The sequence below is a fragment of the Panicum virgatum genome, chromosome 5K (assembly GCF_016808335.1).
Source record: "Panicum virgatum strain AP13 chromosome 5K, P.virgatum_v5, whole genome shotgun sequence".
NCBI lineage: Eukaryota > Viridiplantae > Streptophyta > Magnoliopsida > Poales > Poaceae > Panicum > Panicum virgatum.
The window spans coordinates 46,330,698-46,346,425 of record NC_053140.1 but is presented as its reverse complement, the minus strand read 5'-3'; the positions used below and the strand labels follow the sequence as shown (position 1 = coordinate 46,346,425).

General features: G+C 46.8%; 3 protein-coding genes across 7 annotated transcripts; 1 reads left to right on the top strand and 2 right to left on the bottom strand.

Moving 5' to 3' along the window:
• Positions 1 to 5,915: 5,915 nt before the first annotated feature.
• LOC120707836 (putative methyltransferase DDB_G0268948) lies at positions 5,916 to 7,564 on the bottom strand. 5 transcript variants are annotated; one of them, XM_039992871.1, is made up of 4 exons: positions 7,460 to 7,564; positions 7,314 to 7,355; positions 6,865 to 7,234; positions 5,916 to 6,779 (listed from the first exon to the last, which is right to left on the bottom strand). In XM_039992871.1, the coding sequence occupies exons 3-4, from the start codon at positions 7,012 to 7,014 to the stop codon at positions 6,135 to 6,137; spliced, it is 795 nt and encodes a 264-aa protein (XP_039848805.1). In that variant the 5' UTR covers positions 7,015 to 7,234; positions 7,314 to 7,355; positions 7,460 to 7,564; the 3' UTR covers positions 5,916 to 6,134. The 5 variants fall into 5 exon arrangements, with proteins under 5 accessions (XP_039848805.1, XP_039848802.1, XP_039848806.1 ...); XM_039992868.1 differs by having other exon boundaries at positions 6,865 to 7,355; XM_039992872.1 differs by having other exon boundaries at positions 7,314 to 7,546.
• A 367-nt stretch (positions 7,565 to 7,931) lies between these two features.
• LOC120707833 (violaxanthin de-epoxidase, chloroplastic-like) lies at positions 7,932 to 10,778 on the bottom strand. The gene is made up of 3 exons (XM_039992859.1): positions 10,389 to 10,778; positions 8,448 to 9,873; positions 7,932 to 8,299 (listed from the first exon to the last, which is right to left on the bottom strand). The coding sequence occupies exons 1-2, from the start codon at positions 10,695 to 10,697 to the stop codon at positions 8,575 to 8,577; spliced, it is 1,608 nt and encodes a 535-aa protein (XP_039848793.1). The 5' UTR covers positions 10,698 to 10,778; the 3' UTR covers positions 7,932 to 8,299; positions 8,448 to 8,574.
• A 129-nt stretch (positions 10,779 to 10,907) lies between these two features.
• LOC120707837 (MRN complex-interacting protein-like) lies at positions 10,908 to 12,971 on the top strand. Its single transcript, XM_039992873.1, has 4 exons — positions 10,908 to 11,070; positions 11,169 to 11,487; positions 12,216 to 12,398; positions 12,516 to 12,971. The coding sequence occupies exons 1-4, from the start codon at positions 11,017 to 11,019 to the stop codon at positions 12,677 to 12,679; spliced, it is 720 nt and encodes a 239-aa protein (XP_039848807.1). The 5' UTR covers positions 10,908 to 11,016; the 3' UTR covers positions 12,680 to 12,971.
• Positions 12,972 to 15,728: the final 2,757 nt, after the last annotated feature.

The window sequence follows — 15,728 nt, the reverse complement described above, 5'->3', positions numbered from 1 at the left end:
ATCTAGCTTTCATACACCTCATCGCAGTTTTTCTTTTAACAATGTGTTGCATGTTCCCTCTGCCACTAAAAACCTCATCTCCGTTCATCAATTCACCTCGGATAATGATGTTTATCTGGAATTTCACCCCTCTTTTTTCTATGTTAAGGATCTGGCCACGAAGAACCTTCTTCTTCAAGGTAGATGTCATGATGGTCTCTATCCCTTGCCGCACAAATCACAAGTTCATCATGTTACAAAGCCCTCAACCTCTCGATGGCATTATCGCTTAGGACACCCTTCTCCAGCTATTGTTAGTCGTGTCAATAGTCAAAACAAATTAGATTTTGTTAGAGATCCTATTGAGTCTGTCTGTTGTGCTTGTCAACAAGCTAAAAGCCACCAATTACCTTACTCACGGTCAGACAGTGAGTCTTCTTCTCCTTTACAACTTGTTTTCTCGGATGATTGGGGCCCGACTCCTATGTCCGTAGGCCATTATCAATATTATGTAAGTTTTATTGATGATTTCAGTAAATTTACATGGATTTACCTTCTTAAGAATCGCTCCGATGTCTATCAAGTCTTTCTGAACTTCCAACAATTGGTTGAGCGCCCCTTTAATACCAAAATTATAACAATGCAAACCGACTGGGGTGGTGAATATCAAAAACTTAATTCCTTCTTTCATAAAGTTGGTATAAGTCATCACGTTTCTTGCCCACACACTCATCAACAAAATGGATCTGCTGAACGCAAACATCGTCATATTGTAGAAGTTGGCGTGTCTCTTCTTGCTCAAGCCTCCATGCCTCTTAAATTTTGGGATGAAGCTTTCTTAACGGCTACATATCTTATCAATCGTACTCCTAGCCGTGTCATCAATTTTTCAACCCCTCTAAATCAGCTGTTCAATGAAAATCCTTCTTATTCATCTCTTCGAGTCTTTGGTTGTGCTTGTTGGCCTAACCTTCGCCCATACAACAAACATAAACTCCAATTTCGATCCAAGGAGTGTGCTTTCCTTGGCTACAGTGACATGCACAAAGGCTACAAGTATCTTGACATTGCAACTAGTCGGGTTTACATCTCCCGTGATGTTGTCTTTGATGAAAATGTGTTTCCCTTTTCCAAACTTCATCCTGATGCCGGCAAACGCCTTCAACATGAGCTCCTTCTTTTACCGAAACATCTAACCAATTGTGATGAGGCTATGATTTCTAGTTTTGCTGACCCAACTAATGTTTCACCGGAGCCTTGTGTAGCGTCTTCTGATGTTTCAGGGTCAAATCCAGACGATTGTGCAGCTGTGACACCTCATATGGTGTCTTTTCCTTTTTTGGCCCACCCGCTGACGTCAGCTACCCCAATTGAGCTTCAGTCCGCCACAGACACGGCACCCGGAGCTGATTCGGGATCTGATCCTGTTGAAGATTGTGCCGGTGCTCCCACCCCACCACCTGTCCAGGCTGCCTCGACGCCATCTGTGCTCGACACGTCTGCCTCCCCCTCCCTGGGATCTTCTGCGGCTGTTATTACCGAGCAACATAGGCCACAGGAATCAGATGTGGCTCCGTCTGGATCTTCTGTCCCTGCTGTGACTACTGGATTGCGCCGTACTCGGTTACAAGACAATATACGCAAGCCCAAGACTTACACTAATGGAACCGTCAGATATGGTCTTCATGCTGCCGTCCGAGAGCCATCTTCGCTTAATGATGCTTTGGCCTCCGATCATTGGCGTGCTGCCATGAATTCTGAATATGATGCTCTACTTCGCAACAAGACGTGGCACTTGGTTCCTCCTCAGCCTGGCAGGAATATTATTGATTGCAAATGGATTTACAAAGTTAAACAAAAACCTGATGGTTCTATTGATCGCTACAAAGCTCGCTTGGTTGCTAAAGGATTCAAACAGAGGTACGGTTTAGATTATGAGGACACTTTTAGTCCTGTTGTTAAAGCTGCCACCATCCGTCTTATTTTGTCTCTTGCTGTCACCAAGCAATGGAGTATTCGTCAGTTAGATGTTCAGAATGCGTTTTTGCATGTCATTCTAGAGGAGGATGTTTACATGAAACAACCACCTGGGTTTGTTGATCATACGCTTCCTGATCATGTCGGCAAATTGGATAAGTCGCTCTACGGTCTCAAACAGGCACCACGGGCTTGGTTTTCTCGGTTAAGTACCAAACTTCAAGCTCTCGGTTTTCGTGGATCCAAGGCCGACACTTCACTGTTTTACTTCCATCACCAAGGTGTCACGATCTACTTCTTGGTATATGTCGATGATATAATTGTCGTCAGTTCCAGTGATCAAGCAATGGACAAGCTTTTGTCACAGCTTCGTGATGATTTTGCTTTGAAAGATCTTGGACAGCTTCACTATTTTCTTGGTATGGAAGTTCTATCCTGTCCTTCTGGTGGCCTAGTCCTTCATCAACGCAAGTATGCTACGGAACTCATTCATAAGGCTGGTCTCAAAGATTGTAAGCCTGCTCCAACTCCTATGGTTACTTCGGAAAAATTGACTCGACAAGATGGTGATCCTCTTGATTCTGCTACGGCTACTCGTTATCGCAGCATTGTGGGTGGTCTTCAGTACTTGACACTCACGCACCCAGATATTGCCTTTGCTGTCAACAAAGTCTGTCAATATTTGCATTGTCCAACGACAGCTCATTATACGGCCGTGAAACGGATTCTTCGCTATGTCCATGGTGTAAGGATCACCGGGGTGTCCGACCCTAGAGGGGGAGGGGGTGAATAGGGTCGCTAATCGCTTTTCTATCCTAGGGCTCAATCTAATTGCATAAGATAATCCTAACACGTCCTACACATGCTAGTTATGACTAAGGTTTATCTATGCAACTCTCTACTTACCCCTAAAAACTTGCAACCTATAGCCAATCCTAATCAAACTAACTAGAAAAGTAAAGGCACACAAGAAAGAGTAAATGCGGAAACGTAATAAGGTAAGTAAAGAGGTAAGTGCAAGAGGGATGCAAACTCCCGAGTAGACACGGTCATGTAACGTGGTTCGGCACAAACGCCTACGTCCACGGGACACCGAGGCTCTTCCGATCACCGTCTTGCACTACGCCACCAAGGCGATGCCGGCAAGCAAAGGCAAGTGCACACAAGACACCGAGTCTAGTGCATCGCCACCGTCTCTCTCGGTCACCAGGCCGAAATCCACTACGGAGCTTCTCCACCAAGGAGGGGGCCTCCTCTTCCCCCGCACAAAGTGTCGTTGCCACTCCACACCAAGACGGAGGGTCACACGACGGATCACAAGTTGCTTGCCACAGCAAGACTTCTCTCAAGGGAGCTCTCGCAAGAACTAATCCCTAAACAAGCACTAAGCACTCTCACAAGTGTGCTTAAGCCTATATGATGTACAATGAAGCTCTATGGTGGTTGGAGATGTTCTTGGGTGTGTTTGGGATGTTCAGCAACTCCAGCACACTTCAAATGGCCGGGGTGAGGCGTATATATAGGCCACCAAGTCTTGTAGCCGTTGCTCCAACGGTCAGCTGAAAATCTGCTACCACCGGAAGAACCGATGCCTCTTGGCAGGGTAGCGTCGGTTCATCCGGTCACTCACAACATGAAGTAGCCGTTGAAGTCCTGACAGCTGACGCAGAGACCACCGGTTGAACCGATGCAATGCACCGATGCCTCACCGGTTCAACCGGTGCTGAAAGAATCTTCTCCTGGATGCTGACTTCATTACACCGGTGGTATGCACCGATGCACCGTCGGTTGAACCGGTGCTGAAGAAACTTCTTCTGGGCACTTGACATCGTCTCTGGTACAAAGGACGGCCATTGCACCGATGCCCTATTTTAGACCGTCGGTTCAACCGGTGCCGATAGGCTGACTTGGCTTCGATTCCCTTCTGCACCAAAGTATCAAGGCGTCGGTTCTTCCGACTACCATCGGATGCTCCGATGCCCTGGCGTCGGTTCTTCCGGTGCTCCTGAATCGAAGAGCTTTCAGGGCAGTCCATCGGGTCTTGCTACGCCTATCTTCTCTTTCTCTTTGTCATCACTTGAACCTAAAAGCCTGAGAATGATCATCTTAACAATCATATTAGTCCAAGTGTTGTGTTGTCATTCGATCACCAAAATCACTCGAAATGGCATCAATGGTGCCATGTTCGTTACACATGGAACTATTGGTTGTGGGCTGACTTTTGTACCTTCTTCATCACTTGTTCTCAGTGCATTTTCTGATGCTGATTGGGCCGGCTGTTCTGATGATCGTAAGTCTACCGGTGGGTTTGCTATTTTTCTTGGAAACAATCTTGTGTCATGGACTGCTAAGAAACAGGCCACAGTGTCTCGTTCTAGCACGGAAGCTGAGTACAAGGCGCTAGCTAATGCTACAGCTGAGCTGATTTGGGTTCAATCTCTTCTTGGTGAGCTAGGAGTTCCGCAGCCGAAGGTGCCAATTCTATGGTGTGATAACATATTTGTCAGCCAATCCAGTTTTCCATGCTCGTACTAAGCATATCGAGGTGGATTATCATTTTGTTCGTCAACGGGTTGCTGACAAACAACTTCAAGTTCGGATCATCTCTACAGATGATCAAGTTGCTGATGGATTTATTAAACCTCTGACTGAAGGCAAGTTTCATGCTTTTCAGAGCAATCTCAATCTTTCCAAGAGTTGTGATTGAGGGGGGGGGGGGGGGGGGGAGTAGAAGTACAATTGTATTAGGACTAGAGTTCTATTCCAGACTTGTAATATTCCTAGATGACCTACACGGACTCAACTTCTTGTACCGACCTATTGGTCCTATATAATGAGAATACCTGGCACCCTTTGGGGTCAAGCCGATTCATCATATCTCACACTCCACACGTAATGGAGGACTGGAATTTTTTCAGTTAAAACCGTAAAACAAACAGGCTTGGCGCCGGCACGCGTTGCCGATCTGTGTGCCGCCCGCAGTGAGTGGTGGCGACGGCGGACGCGGACGCGTCGAGCTCACGCGGGGTGCTCGTCAGTCTTCTCTCCGTGGAGTGATTAAAGAAGAAATAGGAATACGCGGGGAGCATCCATATAGGGGGGCGTAGGTTCTGTGATCTTGGAAGGAAAAATTATCTGGGCGAGCGTTCGGTCGAGTGGCTCCCGATGCGATGCCGCCTCGGTTGGCAGAAACGTGATTCGCTTGCAGTGTCGTCCACAGATGGGTTGCCAGTTGCCACCGTTGAAACAGCAAGGTAGGTACGTATGCTTTGTGCAACCAAGAACCAACGTTGCCGCTTCGACGCAGCCACGCAGGCAAAAGCTGGACAGCAAATCGCCTGCCACTGCCATTGACTGTTTTTGTGGACGAGGACACGCGACTCCAGCTGCTTCCACCCCAAATGCTGGCCGAAATGGACGGCGGTAGTGTGTTGTGTTCTCCCGGGGAATTGGCGGGATGGTTCCATAAGCGTTCGTTTGCGTGCTTATTGGGCCAGCCAGTTATGGCTTACGGTACCCAGCCCAAACGAGTATATGAGTTGGAGCCCAGTTACCGCCCGCATCTTGTCTTTTTGTGTAGAGCAGGAGAACTTTTTGGACTGCTGCAGTGAGTGCCATTTTGGTGACAGTGAAAGCATACGGTGTGCCTTGTTTAGTTCGCGATTTTTTTTGAATTTTGGTATCATATCACTTTCATTCTTATTTAGCAATTAATGTTCAGTTATAGATTAATTAGACTTAAACGATTCATTGCTGGCGTGTCTGCGTGTGCGCGCTTATCTTTCGTTCTATCTGCCTACCGGCGGGTTCACCCTTTGACGTGGTTTATCCCTGAACAAAGACATCTGATTCGCAGTTCAAATCGAAACTGAATATGAGAACAAGACCATCTGCTCATGAAATGGAAGCAATGGTTCCTGTTTCTCTGCCAGCTTCGCATTGTCAAGATAAGAGCGTGGTGGATTCAGTTCGAATTGAACAAATGGATTGATAATCCTCAAAGTTATTAGCCGTAGCATACTAGCATCTGCTCGGACTTATTCGACAGAAGAAGACATAAAAAAGCAGCTCCGGCCACATACTCGAGTGGCTGGTTATATGATGTAGTAGCTGACATTTCACTCTCAGTCTCACTCTGACTGACAAGCAACGCTTATTCCTGACCACCGATCCGCAGTTCAGCACTTGGGCCTCCCGGCGAGCATGAACGCCTTGAACGCGAGCTTCCTGGGCACGGTGGGCGCGTCCCCCCACTCCCCCTCCACCCGCTTCATCACGTCCCTCACCACCGCCTCCATCTCCGCGCCGGCGCCCTTCTCCCTCGCCGTGGTCACCACCGACCCGGTCATCACGAACCCGGCCAGGTCCTCCAGCGTCATCTCCACCTCCATGTCCACGTCGGCGGGCGCGCCCTCGGCGCCCACCCCGACGGGCTCGAACGGGAACGGCAGGGACCGGTACCGCTCCATGGCGAGCCTGGTCCGGGGGTCCTGGTACGGCCGCAGGGCCGCGTAGAGCTGCCCGTGCAGCGCGTCCTCGAACGGGTGGATCTCGTAGTTGTAGCCCCACACGGCGAGCACGCCGCCGGGCTTCTTCAGGGCGCGGTTCACCACGGCGTAGAAGAGCGGGATGTCGAACCAGTGGATGGAGGTGGCCACCACGATCAGGTCCAGGGAGCCCTCGCCGCCGACCAGGGCCACGAGCTCCTCCTCCGAGAGGTGCTCCGGGGTGTGGGCGTACCGCACCCGGGGGTGCGCGATGGCGTTCCGGAGCTGGCCCTCGCTCACGTCCGTCGCCACCACGCTCTCATAGTGCTCCGCCATCTGAATGAATTTTTAATTTTATCATCCCAGAATTCATCCGATCGAACTTGTAGCAGCTAGTATTGAAGATGGGTTGGATGCTTACGCTGATGGCGGCCTGGCCGCTGCCGCAGCCCGCGTCCCAAGCGCGCTGGTGGCCGGCGGTGAGCCCGGCCAGCATGGAGAACCACTCCTTGGGGTACCGCGGACGCTTCTTGGCGTACGTCTCCGACGGCTTCTCGTACAGCCCAGCCATTCTTGCTCAGCTTCAGGCTTCAGACGTCTCCCCTTTTCTTACCAACTGCCAAGTGCGGATTGCAGGGTCTGATCTGGATGGAATTTATAGGCCACATAAGCGGTCAAAGTCATAGCCAAGTCAAACTAGTCATATGATCCCGTTCCAAAGAGGAACATTGCATTATCCACTGAATCACGACATTTGACTCAAACTGCAACATCACATGGGGAATCTTGTGCTGCAGCAGAAACCATACACAGCATGAGATGATTTTCCACATGGCATCAGGAAAGCATGGACGGGCTGCTGGGAGTCACCAGGTAAAACAACTGAAGGACAACTCCAATAAATCTAGGAACCTGTAGGTTGTAGAAACATGGGTTAAAATACGAAAATCCATCTAATCTGAATCCTGTATATTGTGGAATGACTCAACAAAGTAAATCAACGGGAGGTAGTTTACTTGCTTACTCCAACTTGTCTGACCAGATACACCTCTTCTGCTTGACCAATGCGTCTCCTTCGTACTGATAGTGAACTGAACTGTCTGAACATCGCAAGATGCTTAGGAGGTGTTTAGAAACAGGGACTTCAAAAAAGTCCCAGGGACTTTTTAGTATTTAGAAGTATTAAATAAATATTAATTATAAAACTAACTGCAGAACCCTGGGGCTAAACTGCGAGACGAATCTAATGAGGTATCTTAGTCTATGATTAGCGAATGGTTACTGTAGCATCACGGTAGCAAATTATGAATTAATTAGGCTCATTAGATTCGTCTCGCGAAAAAGCACTCAGCTGTCAAAAAACATTTATAAACAGATTTTATTTAATAATATAAAATAGTAAGATTCCTTTTGATGTGATAGGGACTTTTGAAAAAAGTCCTGGAACCAAACAGGCCCTTAAACAGCCACAGATAGGAACACTAAAGATGCTAAAAATGTAATATTATGTATAAAATACTGAATCATCTACAAGACGCCTTCTTCATCTTGATTGCAAATTTACAATAAGCAGTTAACTCTAGTTCCCATCAACAAAGATAAGAATATCAATACATCAGGTGTAACTTCTAATACAAGTGCTCAACCAAAGATTGCCAAATACCAACTTAACTTCATGCCAGCAAAATCAGAATTCTCGAGTTCTATTATTAGGGATTTTGAGACTCTGCACAATATAGAAGGAAAACACTTTCGATCTTGCAAAGAGTATAGCAGCTCTACATAGGTGATGAAGATGCCTGCTCAACATTGCAGGCGTAACTAGTGTCATCTGTGGCTGTAAATATATACATGGCCTGCAGAAAAGCAGACATTGGAATTGATAAGATAGACATTAGTGTATAGGCAACAATCTTGTATTTGAAAGTCTTATTTCTTAAGCATTGGAAACCCTGATGGCATCCGAAAAACCTAGGCATTAACAAGAGAAAGAAGAAACTATACCTGAAGGTTACACATGAACTCTCTTCAGCAATATCTGTCCACTTGTCTGCAGGTTACGGGTATGAAGCATATTTAGTAAGACAATCATGTGGGTATGAAATGGATCCTTTCTTACTTGAACAGATCATCATCTTCTCTGCAAAATAGCAGTTTCTTTTCCTGGAGAAATCTGATGGTGCAGCTTCGAACCTTCAGGAGTTCCCAGTGGCGCACCCGTGCAGCAACTGTTATCAACCATATAGAGCTCCCATTTCATTATACCACATTTCTCTAAAGCAGAGGTCAATCTTGGATCATCCACATTAGGATAAGACCCGTCAGGGGTAACAAGCACCGCTCCAGTGTATGATAGCCCAGCAGCCTGTGCTGCACCATGATAATGGAACAGACCCCAGCTGAAATCCTCCGCAACATCCACAATTGTCCAAAATTCTTTGGAAACAACACCATTATCCAACACACTGAAGTAAAATGTACCAGGAGTGCTAGCTCTTCTCACACGGTACCTTCTGCGCCTCCAGACCAGCTTCCCTTCCAGGGTTTTGACCTGAAAAACTGGCTCATACCAAAATGAACCTTTAGCTTTTCCTCTGTAGAATAACTGGTACTGACATGGGAATTGATCATATGCTGGATTTTGTCCAGCCGCCACTCTCCAACTCCATTCCATGCTGTCCAGCCAACCAACAAATAGGTCTTCTGCCGTTTCATGGCTTAGTTTTTGTTCTCTGAACATGGTCAGTGGTATTACATTCGGTTTATTGGGTATCTCAGCATTGAGGTCAAGGCAATTGTTCTTCTGCAAAACACAGAGAGAGAAAGCCTCCAGATACGGACTTTCATATGATGCGATACAGCGGTAGTTGCAGACTTGATCCGTTGGAGAGCAGGAATTCAAACACTGAAGGGCCTTCCTACAGTTAGGATCAAACAGACAGTTAAGTATCTGTGGACCACAGTTCTTTATCATACAACTTAGAGTAGAAAGGCCTTTTGCCCTTAGGTTTTTCAGCATCGCAACTGGCCTTATGTATGCATTTATGACAACAAGCAAGCAAAATCTAATGTCATCTGAATTGTGTCTTTCCCAAGCATTAGATATGGTCTTAAGAACTTCAGCTGATTCCTTTGTGGCGCTTGGTTTTCCAATACTTGCTAGCTTGCCAAACATGTCCTGCTCTCCAGTGTATTGAACATATGTGCCACCTAGCTTGTTCAATAAAGACGGAGATGACTGAAAGCAAATTACATTAGAAATGCCTTTGCTGTTGTTTATAAGCCAATGAACAGAATCCTGATTTGTTATTGCAACATTGACCAGCATATTACAGCATGATAACTCTTTCCTAAGATTATCATGCTCAATTGAGTTGTCTGTGAAGACAAGCATTTCAAATCCCTCATCGACCCACTTCAGCCTATCAGCCTAAAAGAAACAAAACCAATCAAAATGAAGGCAGTAAACTGGTGTGATCAAATTACGATATTAAAGAATGCATATTCATTTATTCATATCCTCTTCAGAACATCTATTCTTCAGATCTGCATCCTACCAAGCATGTAAAATACAGCACAGAAAGCGTGGACCGTGGAGCATATAATTTCATCAAAACATCAATAAACGCAGGTTAAGAATTGCAGTGCGCGTAAGTGTGATCAGTGAGGTTCCCAAAACCATATAATTGTTTTTTTTAAAGAATATCCGAGGAAATAAGACTACCAAACGAGGCTGCAAAGGAAAATATGTTTATGTTCAGATAGTCACAGATATCGCTAGTTGGATAAAACAGAACTCTAACTCTCTAAGTATCAACAGTCTAGCAGATATTAGAAATCATAGTTAAGAGAAGAACATATTCAAATATCCGGCTATTCCAAATCAACACACGCAGTACGCACATTGGACAGCGTTGGAATGTTGGGTTCAGATAGGGAACCTACCGTATGTCGCATGACTTCTTCCCAGGGCGTATCCTTAATCGGGCTTATGGTACCTTCTCCAACAACAGCGACGATTCGTACGGCGCCCTCCGGCGAAGTGACCTGGCCAGCACCGCCGCCCCTTCGCTCCGCAGGAACCGCGGGCGGGGGGCCGGGCGAGCATGAACAAGCCACGCTGGAACCACTATAGCAGCGGAAAGTGGCAGCGCGAAGCGGGGAGAGCAGTGGAGCTGTTCCAGTTCCAGGGGGACGGCGCCAGGAGAGCGGGAGGCGGCAAGGAGCAGCGGTGGCGAGGAGAGCGGTCGCCATGGGAGGACGTGGCGGAAGGGGGCGGCTGGGCTCGAGCTTTCGAGTCCCAGCCTTCCAGGATCTTTCTTCCTGACTGGGCTTGGCTGGATGTCTAGACCCTTCGATAAAAAATGGACGTCCCTGATAAATTGTTGCAGAAATACTGGGCGGTTTATTTCTATATTGAAAATAAAAGAAAACAATTCCAAAACTCCCGCCCCCCCTCCCCGCAGATGAAACCGCATATATATTTTCCAATCCGCTGCCTCCAAATTCAAATCTCCCTCCCACACCACTTCGTCTTCGTCATCTCCTCCCCACTCGAGAACCGGCGATCGCCATGGCGGCGAAGCTCTTCCTTGCCCTCCAGTGCGTGCAGTGCGACACCATGCAGGTGCGCGCCCCGCGCCGGCGCCGCAGCCGAACCCCTCCGCAAAGCTCCATTCATTCCAACTGATCCGGTTCTGTTCCTCGGTTTCGCTTCTGTCTCAGGTGAAGCAGGAGAAGAAGAGCAGCAACAAGTGGGTGTGCGTGGTGTGCAACCAGCGCCAGTCCGTGCTCCGCGTCCACGCCAGGGGTTACCGCGCCGCCGACCTCCGCCGCTTCGTCCAGGACGCCAACCTCGCCCGCGGCCGCCGTGAGTTCGCGCCTTTGGCGGAGCCCGATGCCGGCTGGGACCCGGCGGCGGTCGAGGAGCGGGGAGATGAGTTCCCCACGGAGAAGAAGCGGACGGACTGGTCCGAGTACCTGGACGATCCTGGGGAGCACCGTGATGGCTGTTGCGGCGTGGGCGCGGACGCTTCAGATGGAGGTACGCTCGATACATGTTCGACGTAATGCCGCAGTTTATATTTCAAGCCCTGTGTGTCCTGTTGAGAATGAATGTTGGTCTATACTGGATATTGATCTTGTGCAACCAATGTGGTTATTTGGTCAGTTGCAGTGCTATCGAGATTGTGATGTTATTGTCCCTAGAGCTCTAAAAACCAATGCAGCTACATGCTTACTCCTCTTTGGTAGGAGTAGCGGGATTGGAGCCGCAAACTTGTATATTGTAAACGTTGAAGTTCAAACGCTGCTCACTAAGCTGAAACTTCTGTGTACCTTAGCTTTAGGGAGTAAGGGTTTTGTAGTCTAATATGTCTTGAATTACTGGAGCAAGCCATATAATTATATAAGCTTGTGTTACCATTAGCCTGAGGGAGTAATAGTAGTAGTGACCTTCCATGTCTTAACTTGCATCTTTTTTATGTCCTTAAACCAAATGCCCATGTTTGTATGGTAAGGTCATCATTGTCCATAAAAACAGACGTAGGCCAAGTTCTAAGACATCTAATTGCTCGATAGTGCAGCATTGCAGTATTTCTCAAGGAGGTGGAAGCCAGCAGTTCAATTGGTGATTTACATATTCAGATGAGGCTGCATAGTTTTAGTGTAGCTGGTTGCCTTCATAATTCATATTCATTTAATGTCAAGTTTCTAGCATGCATTGGCTGAAATTGCGATGCATATTCTAACTGTTTCCCTATCGAAATATAGAATCAGGTGAAGGGATTGAGGTGATAACTGAACTGCCTCAAAACAGGCCTAAAGTTAGGCCACGCAAAGCCCAGTCAAGTGTACTAGGAAAGAGGCCCAAGCCGTCAGCACATCCCACTTTATCCAAGAGGCAGCAGATCGAGCAAGGATCAAGTCCCTACTGTGCAGCTACTACTGCTGATGGTAATACATGCAAATCCTAATAGCATATGAGATCACTTGGCAATCCTGAATTGTAAAACTTATTATTTTGAGGCAGGATTATAGAACTCGAAAGACTCATACACTTGTTCTGTGCAGCACAAAGATCGAAATGGAGCAAGTATTTGGACACGAGCTTCTTTGAAGAGAGGAAAGGATCTCAGGGCTCTGGGCTGCATTCAACTGAACTTGATGAATGTGCCACTACTGACGCTGCCAGTGACGTAGTGGTGGATGATGAGGTGCACCCTGATTTCATCTGACCCATATTGGATTGAAATACTGTGTTTTGGTAGTGGGCAGTTTGATAGAGACAAATTGTGTTGCATCATAGTATAGATTGAGTTGTAAGAACAGAAGCTGAATGCAACATAGGTAAGCATTAACTTCTTAAAAGATTGAAACTACTCCCTCTGATTTCAAGTGTAGGTCGTTTAGGAGAACTACAGTCTCTAATGACCTTTGTGTTGCTTTATTTTGTAAAAATATGTCATTTTAAACTGAAAACTTACGAAAGCATTTTCTATGATAGTAACATCAACCGTGTGCTGTGGATCTGTTACTTTTCATATATTGATAGGCCAAGTTAAAGAATTTTGATCAGATAGAATCCTATAACGACCTACATTCGGTACTGGAGGGAGTATAATTTTATCATTGCATCTCTTTCACATCTGCTCTTTTCTCAACTAATTGCATCCTTTTTAGTTTCAGATGCATATGTATTTGCAATTATAACCTCACCAGAAGTAGATATCTTTAAGAATTTTTTCAGATTAGTCTCAACGACACCTATTGGCTATTGTCAATATGAGTTCAACCACCTGCCACCTCAGTTAACAAAGCATTACATCACTCTATTTGGTTTTCCTATAGCATGAAGATGTTAGCCTACAACTTTTCTATTAGCACCTTCGTTGTCTTCCTCTGAATTGGGTGCTTAAAATCTCGAAGAGCCCTCTGTTTTGAAACTTTAAAACCCAAACATAACTCTATTAATAGGAACAATGCTGCTGAATCCTGTATTGGAAGCCTGAAGCAAAAATTTTGTTGCAACTTGCTTGGTTGTACACTTTTATAGTCTAGCACTCTAGCTTATGATACAAAGGAACGGGAGAAGGGACCATTGTGTTGGAGCAGCGAGTGCGTGCTTTCTAAATACAAAATTTCACACTCCGGTTGGCCAATGTATGTTCTGTTAAAAGCGGAAAGGAATAGCTTTATGTCTCTTTCATTCCCGGTTCCGTTTCCTTTTTCATCATGAACCTTCTTTTGCGTGCCATAATGCATCATACAATGAAACTGCAAATAGTTTATCTTAGCTTGGCAACACCATGGTCGTACTGAGCCTATGAGGCCATCAGTTCAGACCATCTCGTCCGTGAGATACTGCTGCCTAGTTGCCCCCGATACCCCCAAGAGGCTGCATTATTTGCCGAGGTTCAGTTTTGTAGGCGTCACATTGTGAGCAGGTTCAGGTCGCGGTTCTTCAACCGCAGCCCGCAGGTCCTGCATTTTGGTGGACACCAGTTCGGTTCGGTTCAGTTCGGTTCAGTGCCGTGCCATTGCCAACCAACACGGCAGCACCAACAGAGCTACTACAACCGGATGCCATCAAAGTAGTATTAAACGCGCCCTCATCCATTTTGAAACAAAGCCGTGGCTGTGCGCTGGCGCCGCTTTGAAGCGCGCCTTTAAAGCGAGCGAGCGCCGACAGCTCCGGCGGGCCGTGGCCCGTGGTATATATTCCCCGTTCGGTGCTCAACAGCCGCGGTGGCCGCCGTGGGCATCGCGACGGCGACGTCCCAGCTGCATTTCCCTGCGTCACATGGATGTTTATGTTTTAGTGGTCAGTACCCGCCATATCTTTTAAATGCGCTTTCTTTTACGGTCTCCGGACTCCGGGGTGGATTTGGTGGTAGCGGACAGGAAATATCTCGGCAGCCTAAAATGTCAGAACTGCTGAGGTCTGTGGGGTCCGGTCGTCGCCCAGTTTGGTTGCTACTTGCTTCTGCGCGCATAGAATGTGAGGTGGTTGAGCAATTGGGCCGGGCAGATTTCTTATTCCTGCGCTGCTCCCGCAACTAGCCAACTAGAGTCACTCGACCATGTGGTCGCAGCGCGGCTCGGGTCACAGTAGATCTTGATCACTTCGCTGTTTGGCACGGTACCCCTGTCTCGCGGGGGATCTGGACCAGCATAGCCATTAACATCTCGCGTGTCCTCTACGGCCGTAGTGGGGGTATTTGCAACGCGCGGCCAGGCCGTAGCGCACGGTACGGCGAGTCACGCTACCGAGCTTTAGTATGAGCATGATTACTATTATTCTTTTTAATGAGCGGTGCTCTAGAGTGGCAATTCAATTCTAAATATTAAAATATTTTTGACGATTATCAACACCTCTATCTTACTCAAATATAGGGGATTTCTTCCTCTATCATATTATTTAAGTAATCTACTACAGTACTGGCTATCAAGAACGTAAAAAATATTATTATTGATGGAGAGAGAATATACAAGGTACAAGAGATGGGTAATTTGCTGGAGATGCTCTTGCCAATTCCATCTTCAATATTATTTTATGATTACTAAAATCACACCTCCCTCTTATTTAAATATAGGCAAATTCCTTCTTCGACACTATTCTTACTTGAATATAGAGAAATTCTTTCCTCTACTCTATCCTTACTTGAATATAGTGAAATTCCTTGCTCTACTCTAGTATCCTCTAAGTAATCTGCTACAACACTACCTACTAAAAACACAAAAAATATTATTGGTAGTGAACAGAGAAAATATATGAGGTATGAAACTGCTACCGGTTTTCAAGCAATACTTACGTTCGGAGTCCGTTTGTAAAATGAGACCTTGCCCTGCCCATCAAGTATCACACTGAATGCTGTTAGAAATGTTTCCTTTTTTTTAAAAAAAAAATCACTGTTACAAATGTCTTGATCCCCTGCAGGGTTGGGTAGATCGCCACCTTTTTCTTTCCTTTGATCGAGGACCATCTGAGTGCTCGTACGACGGCTGCTCTGAATTTCCGACCCAGCTATCTGGGCCGGGTACGGGGTACCCCCCTGGCCCCCAGAACTGTTTTCAGGTCAGATTACCGAAGGGATAAGGGAAAATGAATTGCGGCCGTCGAAGGAAAAAAGAAAGGCAAAAGGCCGGGCAAGTGGGTTAATCGTACGGCCGTTCGCTTGATAGCGCCACCGTAGCCATAGGACAGGAAAGCACGGGACGAAATAGGAAGCGCGGTACAGGTCACGGCGCGCCAGACGACCGCGCCTTTATTATCGCCGCGCCGCA